At 48.9% G+C, this 13,118-nt stretch overlaps 4 protein-coding genes across 4 annotated transcripts; 3 read left to right on the top strand and 1 right to left on the bottom strand.

The window, feature by feature from the left end:
- Positions 1-2,711: 2,711 nt before the first annotated feature.
- N7471_000831 (telomere length and silencing 1 family protein) lies at positions 2,712-3,803 on the top strand (the record flags this gene model as incomplete). The annotated part of the gene is made up of 3 exons (XM_057273552.1): positions 2,712-3,061; positions 3,123-3,502; positions 3,565-3,803. The coding sequence occupies 3 exons, from the start codon at positions 2,712-2,714 to the stop codon at positions 3,801-3,803; spliced, it is 969 nt and encodes a 322-aa protein (XP_057141731.1).
- A 962-nt stretch (positions 3,804-4,765) lies between these two features.
- On the top strand, positions 4,766-6,347 carry N7471_000832 (actin family protein; the record flags this gene model as incomplete). The annotated part of the gene is made up of 3 exons (XM_057273553.1): positions 4,766-4,808; positions 4,915-5,410; positions 5,471-6,347. 3 exons carry the CDS (start codon positions 4,766-4,768, stop codon positions 6,345-6,347), a joined length of 1,416 nt encoding a protein of 471 aa, XP_057141732.1.
- Positions 6,348-7,160: 813 nt separating this feature from the next.
- N7471_000833 (ADP-ribosylation factor-like protein) lies at positions 7,161-8,054 on the bottom strand (the record flags this gene model as incomplete). Its single annotated transcript, XM_057273554.1, has 6 exons — positions 7,161-7,434; positions 7,508-7,579; positions 7,631-7,693; positions 7,774-7,793; positions 7,845-7,917; positions 8,005-8,054. 6 exons carry the CDS (start codon positions 8,052-8,054, stop codon positions 7,161-7,163), a joined length of 552 nt encoding a protein of 183 aa, XP_057141733.1.
- Positions 8,055-9,033: 979 nt separating this feature from the next.
- N7471_000834 (DNA-directed RNA polymerase I core subunit RPA135) lies at positions 9,034-12,978 on the top strand (the record flags this gene model as incomplete). The annotated part of the gene is made up of 2 exons (XM_057273555.1): positions 9,034-11,974; positions 12,031-12,978. The coding sequence occupies 2 exons, from the start codon at positions 9,034-9,036 to the stop codon at positions 12,837-12,839; spliced, it is 3,750 nt and encodes a 1,249-aa protein (XP_057141734.1). The 3' UTR covers positions 12,840-12,978.
- Between the last annotated feature and the right edge of the window lie 140 nt (positions 12,979-13,118).

Consider the following 13,118-nt stretch of genomic DNA (forward strand, 5'->3'; position numbering starts at 1 on the left):
GGTACTCAATTATATCTGGAATGGGGGAGGGGTGAAGCTGTATAGAGTAATTTATATTTTCCGATATATGCCGGCATGAAATTTCCCAGTTTTCGGTTCAGTTTACTTAGTTTACGCGTCGCTCATTGCCTAACTCGGGCCGGCGTCGGCATTGATAGGCTGGGAAAAGGCTTGAGCTAGCCCCAAAGGCTTAACCCTGCCAAGTGCCAAGATATAATTCGATTTCGAATCTAACCTGGGGTGTCGGGGTTTTCATTCCTGCACCCCACCATCTCGGTCACTCTCCGGATTTGCCCGTATTGACGTGCACTGTTTCTTTTATCCAAATCGTGGGGGGATTGTGTCATCGGAGCCTCACGAAAAAGAAAAGGAAAGTCTCAATCTCGTACAGGCGAGCCACCTACGTTGTTGCTGACGATGTACAACATACATCACATTCTTCTCTGGTGGATACCTTCCCGTGTTCTCCGAGAGATGTCCGAGGAATATTGTTGAGACGAAAGACTCTAGCAAGATGAGACACCTCCACACCGTGGACGTATTCGGCTCACCTGCAGTCAGAGATTTCAACATTATTTGCGGGGTCTAGTCGATGTCTATGGTAAGGTAAAAAATCCGACCAATTACCAAATGGGTGAATTAAGCAAAGGTCGGTCAGTGGTTTTCCTAACAGCCAGAACATGCTCGCATATACACCGCATAGCCTTGGAGCCTCAACAAAACCAGCCACCCTGACATAGGGATATTCTCGGCATTCCTCTCCGGTGTACTGACACGCTTTGATGATTTGCAGCAATCCTTTGATCAGGCCAAAAATTAATACGCCCATCCGGTCCATCCGGGGTCATGTTCTAGAATTTCATTCACATACAGTGCACATGAATCAGACAAAGATTTATATGGGTCAGGTACGGATTCTAATTTCCGTCTGAGAATTCCCGATCTCGGGAATCCTGAGCCCTGGAGGTCCCGGCCCCGGGGGGATTCATATGTATTAATAATATTCGAAGGAGCCCTGGAGACTACCTAGGTAATTGATGGTTAAATTAAGCGCGTCATATCCATATGCCTTTTGTGTGCGTGACCCAGTTTCCCGCCCCCAACGGAGTACGGTATTGGTTCGACTTCCCTCACAATTCGAATATTTTGTTTCATTTCGCTTCGATAATTAAATATACCATCTTACCCTCGTGCCTAGGCCCATCTTCGGTCAACATCCGAAACTATATCGCCTACAAGCTCCCCGGTCTTTGGAAGATATATCCGTAGTCTGTCCAAATTGCAAATGGAAAGCCAATATATCATTATCCCGGGCCTCCCTAATGAGAGTCTGTGCCAGGGCAAATATAAGGCACGTTATAGTAAACTCGGAGCTGGTATATTAATTACACCGGGTGACACCATGGCTACATGTATGTATTCGGTTAAATCAATTTAAATACTACTGGCTCTGGCTGATATGTGGATTTTTGATAAGCACCGAAACCTTCCAAGTTTGGTGGCAACGGGCACTTTCCGAAAGTCAAATCGCCTTAGAACCACGAGGAGGTTCAAACTCTAATGTGCATATGTAAACTCTGATCTCATACTTTATTCTCCTGTCGGCAGTTAATAGTGGAATAGCCCTGGAGATTATATTGAGACTTAGATCTAGCCCTATAGGCCTCATATCATACCTCACCATATCGTAGCAAAAAATCGTATGAACTTCATGGTGTATAACCTCATAACAAACCTTGGAAGAAAGAAGATATCTCACCTGGTCACAGACCTGGATATGGTTTGGCTCAGACCACTTTTTGGCCCCCTTCCTGAATCATGGAAATCAGTGAATCCACGCATTGCGTTGTTAGAAACTAAATCAACCGAAAATCCATTCCTCAGTTGATCTATGATTAAAATGAGTAAAATGATTAAAAAAGAATGAGATCGTCAGCTACAACATTCGACTGTGCACAATTCACAGCCCAATTCCGCACTCCAAGGCTAGAATTCTTCTGTGTTGGGCGAAGATCTCGGGATGGGTGGATCATGAGATCTGAGGCTTACGAGACAACCAACCTTCTTCCCGATATTATCTACGGTTTTAATAATGATACATATTTCGGCTCTATACTGATTATTGAGATTGAATATAAAATCATTGAGAATATCTATTTAGTTACTTGGAGCTGAATGCTTGACAAATACCTTACCTAGCCAGCTCGGCCATGTCAATATCTACTTCATCTATCTCTCATTGGGCTTATCTACCTCTTTTATAGATATAACATTAACTGCACCAGCGACTATATTTGAACAATTATATTAACTAAACGCTGGTGTACAAGTTATGTACTACCAGTTTCATTATGTGGGCCTTGACCGCCTACTATATCTCTATTATCAGAGCCTCATATGTCTGGAATATTACTATGAGGTACTAAGGTTCCCTCTGGTAGCTGGAATGACCGAGGCTAGGCTCAGAAGCAATTGCAGATGAATTTTCTAATACCATTTCGAATTTGTATCTAATTTATACAAAAAGGGGAGGTTACATGCTGTGATCTCAGTTTCATGTGTGTTCAATAAGCCCGATAAAGTAGGCAGAATAAAAGGCGGTCGGAAATCGGCGAATTGTAATTTGTCTACTGCTGAATGACCTCACCTTGACAATTAATTTCCCGCTTATCTTTCCCCTGCCACCAAGGTTCACGTTGTCGCAAATCACAATGGACACGCAAGAAGATATTGTACCAACCGAATCCCTGTTTCGCCCAGCAAAGAAGCGCAAGTTCATGCGACGCCGTCCTGATCAGGAAACCCCAGACACCGAAGAGGCCGATAATCAAAATGACAATCCTAGCGCGTCACAACCTCCGGGGAGCAATAATATTCGACGTCCACGCGCAGTTCGAAAGGGCGGCATTGGGTTTTCTACCGCGTCACGACTAGGAGATGATCAGGGCCAGCAACTAGCGCTAGTACCAGCGGCTGGACAAACTGAGGACGAGAAGATACGAGCAATGAATGAACGTTTCACAGGATATACAGGGCAGACAGTGGATGTTGACAAGCACATGTACGAATCCTTTCCCACGGCTGATCGTCCCGTTTCGTTTGATGTGGACTAACGAGATAAGGATGGCATTCATAGATTCCGAGATGGCTAAGCGCTACCAGCCTGAATCAAAAGCGGACCATTCAGGTTCCAACCAACCAACTCAAGAGGAAGTCGCCGGGGGGCTGTCGCTACCTGGACACCAGACACGCGAACCTGCATCGCTAGGCAAACTCCATGAAATCGACCTCGGCCATGAAGCCACATTGCGAAACATTGCGCGGACAGAAGCTGCGACTCGACAAATGGAGAAGGGAGAGCTGCCGACATCGGTGGATAATCATGCTTCAGAGACGAGTCGCCCTGGCCCAGAGGGCAAGCCCTGGCGCAATCGCAAACAGAGGACAGATGCAGACATTGCAAGAGACCGTCTTGTGGAGGAGGTACTACGTGAGAGCAAATGTATGGTATTCAAAAGAGAAATTTTCCAAAAACTTTATCTTTGCTAACGCTGGCTGTTATAGTGGAAATTTATGATGAACACGAGGAGGAAACACAGCTTGATGACCAACAGGCTGCTGATGACCGAGTTGCTGAGCAATTCAGGCGTGACTTTATGGATGCGATGCAATCTAGGCGTCGAACTCGGCCCGCAGCAAAACCGGTGGCCAATGTTGAAGCGCCTCGGGGTCCGAAACTTGGAGGCAGTCGCAGTGCAAGAGCTGCAATGCGGGAAAAAGAAGCACAGGCGGGAAAGAAATGATGATTGTTCTCAACCAAAATGGCTGGTTTCCTTGAAATGGACTTTATATACTTGATCCTCTGCGGCATGTGTTTTTACTTGATATGCATACGATACCATAATGATTTCGGGCCAATGCTATTTCTGACCTCCTTTTCAAAGAGCTACCAACTATGTCACAGGCTGCTTTTAACTGCGGGTGATCTGCGATTTGCGGCCAATTTTCTCTTTTCTCTGGCTCCAAACACCAAAAAAGAATGAAGACATTGGAGTACTATCTCGATTACTAAGGTCTGCATCATCATCTCGAGCCAAGTGGATGTTCAATCTATTAAAATCCTACGCTGTCAAGGATAGAGACCGCCTAATCGGCTGACTACTTTGTTATATATATCCAGAGATATGCTAGATGATTTATGTAGATACTCCAATAGGCCGAATGATTATTTTTACACAAAGTTGAATAAGATGGGAAAACAAACATGAGAAAAAGGGAAAAGGAAATGATATCTTCAATATTGTTTGCTGGGTGCATTTTGTCCTGTATAGATCCTTTTTGCTTCATTTCAGATTATAGGTACACCGCCTCACCAGTTTATCTTTACTTTCTCATATGGCCCATTCCTTTGAAACCCTTTGTATATCTCCAATATTTAACCATGAAAAGGATGCAGACCTAAGGAGGGCCATGTATAATGTCCTGAAGCTTTTAGGTATCTGTCCCGATTAGTCACCGATATTCACTCCCGAGGTCAGAATGACTAAGCCTGATCTTGAACTGCCCGTTTGGGTGCCAAAGCCAAAGCTACACCCGCACCAAAAAGACCCGCCCTTCTCCTGCCTCCAACCAGCCCCTCTGATTGTCTGTCCAATATACATGGTCACGTCTTGATCTGTCTTCAGGCGACTTCATTCCAAAATATTCACATGATCCTTGTGGCAGCTACTACCCTTATCCTAGATATACCTGCACAACTTTCGCGATGAACCCTTCCAACCCACCTCAAGCTGCCGAGTATGGTGGAGGTATGTGATCCCAGATATGCCATTCCAATTGCGCCTACCGCTTCGATCCCAAAGATCGCTTGGCCGCTATTTACCGCGCAAGATACTAATTATCGCACGGCTACAGATGAGGTGTCGGCTATTGTCCTAGACCCAGGATATTCAACCACTCGCGCTGGCTTTGCCGGTGAAGATGCTCCCAAGTCACTGATCCCAACCTACTATGGAAAATACAACGCCGACGGCCAAGAGAAGCTCGTATTCGGCGACGACGTATTCGTTACCCCACGACCCGGTCTGTCCATCTACAACCCGATTGGCAAGGATGGAATCGTCGAGGATTGGGATATGGCAGAGAGAGTGTGGGAGCACTCATTTATGTCGCGACTCACCGGCACGAAAGCGGGAAATCCCTTCCAGAACGGATTAAACGACGTTTCCCCAGAGGAGCTCCCTACGGAGATGGAGGTGGAGTCAGAGGAGAAGCCTTTGTCGGACAGCCCGTTGTTGATGACAGAGCCTGGATGGAACCCGGCGAAGGCACGCGAAAAGACCATTGAAATCGCAATGGAGAAATGGGATACCCCGGCCTTTTATCTCGCGCGCAGTGGTGTTCTTGCTGCGTACGTACGGCCCATTAACTATGATATGTGTACCATTTGCTGACCCAATTCCATGCACAGTTTCGCTTCCGGCAAGGCTTCCGCCCTTGTTATTGACATTGGAGCTTCCAACATCTCTGTTACCCCAATCCACGATGGCATGATTCTGAAACGCGGCGTGCAGCACTCTCCGTTGGGTGGTGATTACATCTCATCGCAGATCAAGGCAATCTTCAAGGCCAACTCCCCACAACCCATCACAATCACGCCGCATTACCTTATCAGCTCAAAGTCGGCTGTCGAAGCTGGCCAACCGGCCCAAGCGAGTTACAAGACCTTCTCCGCAGATAAGGCACCCGATGCGTCGTACCGTGCTCTCCTTGAGGAGCGCACACTGTCCGAGTTCAAGGAATGTGTCGTCCAGGTTTGGCCCGGGCCTACAAGGCTCTCAGCCCCCAGTCCCACGGGCGTCTCCAACGAAGATATGGCTCGAACCACCCCCGGTCGCCCCTTCGAGTTCCCCGATGGGTACAACCAAGTCTTCGGTGTCGACCGTTTCCGCGCGGTGGAATCTCTGTTCGACGCCAAGGCTGCCATTCCAGACCCTGATTCGTCTTACCCTCCCCCGACACCCTCCCAGACTATCCCAGAGCTTGTCAAGGCTTCTTTGGCTGGCGTGGACGTCGACCTCCGCCCCCACCTGCTGGCCAATGTCGTTGTGACCGGTGGATCCAGCTTGCTTTATGGCTTCACTGATCGTCTGAACCATGAACTGATGCAGATGTTCCCTGGCCCCAGGGTGCGTGTCACTGCTCCCGGTAACACCTCCGAGCGACGCTTCGGCTCCTGGATTGGAGGAAGTATTCTGGCTAGTTTGGGAACTTTCCACCAGATGTGGATCTCCAAGAAGGAGTACGAGGAGCATGGGCCGAACATTGTGGAGAAGCGTTGCAAATGATTCCATAGCTTCTTCGCATTTCACTCCTGTTGGTTTTTGTTTTTGATGTTTACGGGCGTTACTGCGCTATCTTGGGCGCTTCAAAGGGGGTTTTGAGCAACTCCGGATCTGGCCTGTCTGCAAGGAGGGACCTACAAAAACTGATCTAGATATTTTGTGTACGACTAATGCCACTTGATTTGATTTGTCTGAGAATAATATGCAAGATATGAGGGTGCACAGCAGTGTAGATCAACTATGTAAAGATATATATGAAGTAAGCGCTGGCAGGGAATGATATGCGAACGATTTACAACGGAATTATTTTTTCCGGCTTTCATATAATCACCCACAAGAGGTGTTTAATGTCAGAAGTCCATTGGCGGGGATGCTTATTCGTCTGCATCGATGCGTTGGCAGCCAACACATCAGTGCCGGGGTGGTCCGTGTTTCCTTTATTTATGTTGGCCCTGCCCAGGTGGACTTTTGACAACTTCTTCACCAGTGAGCATTGCCAAAACACTCTAATACACACCAATTCAGGAAAGCGACCAGGGGAGAAAAAGATACGAAGAAAAAGAATAGGGACGAAAAAAGCGCACATGACCATTAACATACATCATCATCATGGGATTCTCAAATCCACAAGCAACAAGAAAAGAAACAAGACTACATCGTCAACGTCGTTACATCCGAGGCTGCGGGCCAAACACGCTAGAGTCTACAGGATATGAACACAATCAAAATGCGAGACAGTCAAGGGTATTGAAAATCAAAGGGATATCACGAGTCAAGGTTGAAGGTCAAAGCTGGCAAACACAAGGGACAGTATCCTCATCGGTTAGCTCGCGCAATGAGCCAGTGCAGGACAGCGTCAAGGTTGGTTTCCTCCTTGGCGCTGATACCATAGCAGCTTACTTCACGATGGGTGATAGATTTCAGATCCATCGCCTCGATGATCTCATCAACAGACAGCTTGTCTGGAAGATCGGACTTGTTCCCGAGGACCAGGAGGGGGATACTATCCAGCGTGGGCTTTTTCATCAGGTCGTGAAGTTCTTCTGTCGCTACTGGGAGTGCAGCGCGGTCGGCTGCATCCACGATATACCTTTATTGACTTTGGTTAGTATGCCGGAAAGGGAGAGAGGACCCCAAGAAATAGGGAAATACACAAGTCTTACACGATCGCGTTGACACCCCGACAATACCGTTCCCACATCGGCCGAAATCGAGGTTGCCCGCCCAGGTCCCAGCTGCGGGGATATATTAGCGCCGCTGTGCTTGATCGGGAAGGATGAACATACCATTTCAAGGTCACATGGCCTTTCTGCACTCTTTTGGTGTTGAATCCGATTGTCGGGATGGAGCTATAAGGAATTAGGACATGGCCGGGATGAAATGACGAAATGACCTCAGATGTGAGACCACGGGTCCATTTATAACTTACTCGATAGTGAACTCCCCACCCTGTTACGGTCAGCAACCGGGACCCATAAGGACTTTATCAGATCGACTTACCGCCAACACACGCAGCAGAGAAGACTTGCCGGCATTCTGAAGACCGATCATGGTGACATCCATCTCGCTGGCCCTGTATGGAGTCTTAGCAGGGCTTCATCTGCGGGGACGGGCCGTGGTCTCCCGAGAACTGCATCTATCTATCAAACGGCCCACTTACCAGAACATCCTCAGAAGCCAGTCATAGATAGCACGAAATATGCCGGCCATGACGAAGAGAGGGGTAAATTTATGAAAAAAGAAAAGGTAAAAAGGAGAAAAGAGAAAAAGAGACAGTATAGTAGAAATAGAACTAAAAAAATCGAAAATCAGAGAGATTAAGAGCTGGGTAAGTTGCCTTGTGTGTGGAAAAAGCTTAGGATGACAAAAGCCAAAGAGTGGGGTCAACCTTGTAACTGCGCAACAGGTTGATATTCTTGATTTCTGGAGATTCGATGAAGAGATGAAAAAGGTAAGAGAAGGAAAAAAGAAGGAAAGGAAAAAGAAAGATCGTCACACCAGAACAAGAAATCAACTCAGAAACAACAATTTAAAAGGCCTATTATTAGAGGGAATGATGTTTTAAGGGGATAACCGCCAGCAGATGTCAATAGAAAAGGATATTGGATCTACATATGTACTATTTTCCATGGAGAATTGACCGATCTACCTACACACATGACCCGAGGGCGCTTAGGCTCCAGTGGCCTCAAAATGGAGGGGGGTGAACAGCCTTGTGCAGCATATCCCGTGTGGCGTTACAAAATTTCCACATTTCTGGCCGTTGGTGTCGCAAGTTTAATCAAGCTAGAGTTTACTAGGATTAGGGGTTCAAGAGCATGTCAGGAACCTGCAGTTGAACTAGAGTTTCAGTAGGGATGAACGGGATGAACGGCAGCTGTCTGAACGTCGAACTTTTGGACTTGAACCTCATTTGGGCGCCTCAGGCCCATAATGCATATCACCACGTGACGATAAGCATCCGGCTCCACCCTCGAAAAATTTCCCCAAGCAGAACAGACCTCTCGTCTTCGTTTGGCAGCTGCCATTGTCGGTTCAATTCCTGTGGTCTAGTGATATAATATTGGGCGGAGGAATCGAACCGATACTGTCGCGCTTTTATCTTTACATTGACGGTCACATTTATTGTGCCGTTCAGTCTTTCTTCTATACCGCATCAACCGGCTTTTGAGAGCTGCGAATTTCCATCATGGCGCCCGCAGCCACAGAAACCCAGTGGTCAGTCGAATACGACACCCTGCGACGGGAGAATCTGTTCAAGAATCCTCCCACGGATCACACGGCCTATCCATCGCTGGCCGAGTCGATTCGGCCGCATATCGATTCCTTCAATGCTCTTTTCGACGACAGCAAGATCCTGGAGGCAGGATTGAAGGATATCGGTACCAAGACCTTCCTCGATGGTGAACTCGAAACCTACGAGCAGAAGAAGGCCCGCCAAGCAGAAGGCGTTCGCCCACCGAAGCGGAATCGCTTGAACGTCCGCGTGCGTGAAATCTTCCTCGAAAAGCCTACCCTGCCCCCCACCAACAAGTACACCACCCGAAACCGTGAAATCTACCCCTCGGAATGCAGAGAGCGCCACGCGACGTACCGTGGTAAGCTCCGCGCTCGCCTCGAGTACCAGGTCAACAATGGAGACTGGATGGAGTCTGTCCGCGAGCTGGGTAATGTCCCCATCATGGTGCGCACCAACCGGTGTCACCTCGAAAAGGCTACCCCCGACGAGCTTGTTCGACACAAGGAAGAATCGGAGGAACTGGGCGGTTTCTACATCGTCAACGGTAACGAGAAGCTCATTCGTATGCTGGTCGTCGGCAAGCGCAACTACCCCATGTCCATCATCCGTGGTTCTTTCGTCAAGCGTGGTCAGACCTACACAAAGTTCGGTGTTCAAATACGATCCGTCCGTCCCGATCAGACTTCGCAGACCAACGTGCTCCACTACCTCTCCGATGGAAACGTCACCTTCCGTTTCTCATGGCGCAAGAATGAATACCTTATCCCCGTGATGATGATTCTCAAGGCACTTGCTGAGACCAACGACCGTGAAATCTTCGAGGCCATTGTCGGCGGTGCTTCCTCCAAGGGCATGAACAACACTTTCGTCACGGACCGTGTCGAGCTTTTGTTGAGAACCTACCACGCCTACCAGAAGCACAGCCAGTACGATTGCCGGTCTCACCTTGGCAAGGCTTTCCGACCTGTGCTGGGAGTCCCCGTTGATATGCCCGACGAGGAAGTTGGCACAGAGTTCCTCCGCAAGGTTGTTCTCCCCCATCTTGGAAATGAGAATGTCACCGAGACGCAAGACTGGGACAAGTTCAAGTTGATCACCTTCATGATCCGCAAGCTTTACTCTACAGTTGCAGGAGACTGTGCTCCCGATAACCCCGATGCCGTCTCCAACCAAGAAATTCTGCTTGGTGGCTTCCTTTACGGAATGATTCTCAAGGAACGTATCGAGGAGTGGCTCCGTTCCTTCGGTCCCATTGCCAGAGATTGGTCCATCCGGAACAACGGCGCAAAGTTCACTGATGAAGCATTTGAGCGAGACTTCCTGTCCAAGATCGTCAAGCGATCAAACGAGAATATTGGTAATGCGCTCGAGTACTTCCTCTCCACCGGTAACTTGGTCAGTCCTACGGGTCTTGATTTGCAACAAACTTCAGGTTACACCGTCATTGCAGAGAAGATCAACTTTTACCGCTTCATCAGTCATTTCCGCATGATTCACCGTGGTAGTTTCTTCGCTCAGTTGAAGACTACCACTGTCCGCAAACTGCTACCAGAAAGTTGGGGTTTCCTTTGCCCTGTCCACACTCCTGATGGATCGCCTTGCGGTCTGCTCAACCATTTGTCGCACAAGTGTTTAATATCTACGGATAACCTGGATGTATCTCAACTGCCTCGCACTTTGGTTCAGCTTGGTGTCCGCTCTGAGTCTTCCGTGGCTCTGGATGAGAGCGTGGTCGTCCAGTTGGATGGCCGAATCATTGGTTACTGCTCGCCCAAGCAGGCCCAGAGAATTGCCGATACTATCCGATACTGGAAGGTCGAAGGCAAGAACAACATTCCTCGTGAATTGGAAATTGGATATATTCCCAACTCAAGCGGCGGTCAATACCCAGGTGTCTACATGTTCTCCCAATCAGCGAGAATGTACCGCCCTGTTAAGTATTTGGCGCTGGATAAGCTGGATTACGTCGGACCATTCGAGCAACCTTTCATGGAGATTGCCTGTGTGGAGTCTGACCTGATTCCCGGTCTTTCGACCCATATTGAGTTCACGCCCACGAACATCCTCTCCATCGTCGCGAACATGACCCCCTTCTCCGACTACAACCAGTCTCCACGTAACATGTACCAGTGTCAGATGAGCAAACAAACCATGGGTACGCCAGGTACCTCGATTGCTCACCGTACCGACAACAAGTTGTACCGCATCCAAACGGGTCAAACGCCAATTGTGCGGCCACCTCTCTACAACGCCTACGGCCTGGACAACTTCCCCAATGGTATGAACGCAGTTGTGGCCATCATCTCCTACACCGGATACGACATGGACGATGCTATGATTATCAACAAGTCCGCACATGAACGTGGCTTCGGTCACGGTACAGTCTACAAGACCAAGGTCGTCACTTTATCCGAGAACGATTCCCGCCGGACCAAGTCCAAGCGTGAGGTTACCAAGCTGTTTGGATTCGCCCCCGGCGACGAGGTCAAAGAGCAGGTGCGCAACATCCTCGACGAAGATGGAATGCCGCACTTGGGCGCTCGCGTCAAGGAAGGTGACAAGATCGCGGCCTGGCACAATGTCCGCTTCGATCCCGCCTCCGACTCGTACGTCAACGTCGATGGAGTCACCCACTACATGAAATACAAGGATGCCGAGGAAGGCTACGTCGAGAGCATCCGCATCATGGGTTCCGAGTCTGGCAACGAGCCCGCTCAATCTCTCAGCGTCAAGTATCGCATTCCCCGAAAGCCCGTCATTGGTGACAAGTTCTCCTCTCGTCACGGTCAGAAGGGTGTTTTGTCTCAACTCTGGCCTGCAGTCGACATGCCCTTCTCCGAGAGCGGCATGCAGCCCGATCTGATCATCAACCCTCACGCTTTCCCATCCCGTAAGTTTCCATCAATCTTAACATCAAATGAATTCACCCAGCTAACATGTCCCCAGGTATGACAATCGCTCAAATGATCGAGTCCATGGCCGGAAAAGCCGGTGCCATGCACGGTCTCCCGCAAGATTCCACTCCCTTCCAATTCTCTGAAGAAAACACCGCAACCGACTACTTCGGCGAGCAGCTTCGCAAAGCCGGCTACAACTACTACGGCAACGAGCCGCTTTACAGCGGTGTCACGGGCCGCGAGTTCTCCGCCGACATCTACATGGGCCTGGTCTACTACCAGCGTCTGCGTCACATGGTGAACGACAAGTTCCAAGTGCGTACGACCGGTCCCGTCAACGCGCTCACGGGCCAGCCCGTGAAGGGTCGTGCGAAGGGTGGTGGTATCCGTGTCGGAGAGATGGAGCGTGATTCGCTCATTGCTCACGGTGCAGCCTTCTTGCTGCAGGATCGTCTCATGAACTGCTCCGACGCCCAGCACACCTGGATCTGTCGCTGCTGTGGTTCCTTCCTGTCTACGCAGGTTGCTGTTTCCGGCTCGTCCCGCTCCCGCACGGCTATCAACCCCGGTGCTGCTGCGGCTGCTGCCAAGGCTGCTCCTAACCAGCAGAGCACCAATGCTCATGCTGGTGCTGCTATTGGTGCTGTGGGCGGTGTCAATGGTGTTGTGCGTTGCCGTCGTTGTGCCCGTGAGGCTACTTTCGATGACTCCCGTGCTGAGGTCTGGGAAGATGGTAATGGACAGCGCTACGTCGGTGGTGACAATGTTACCATCGTTGCTGTGCCTGGTGTGCTGCGGTACTTGGATGTCGAGTTGGCGGCTATGGGTATTAAGATGAAGTTCTTGGTGGATAACTGATATATCAGTCTCTGACTGGGGATCTCAAAAATTGTTTCTTGTTTCAATGTCATAGGTGGCGTATACCTGGTTTAATGATTATACTCATCTGCTTCTTGTCTTATTTTATTTTGCAAATATTCTTTTGTGTACGAACAGCATTCATTTCCTAACAGAATCATAAGTGTTAATAGAAAACGATCTTCGTATATTGGCTACTTGCAGCTATAATCTTCTCTACTAAGGCGTTCAACAATCTCAGGATCCAGTTATAACAAGATGAGATATTCATTTCACTAA

This window comes from Penicillium samsonianum (genome assembly GCF_028829775.1).
Source record: "Penicillium samsonianum strain IBT 33392 chromosome Unknown utg000001l_segment0_segment0, whole genome shotgun sequence".
Lineage (NCBI taxonomy): Eukaryota > Fungi > Ascomycota > Eurotiomycetes > Eurotiales > Aspergillaceae > Penicillium > Penicillium samsonianum.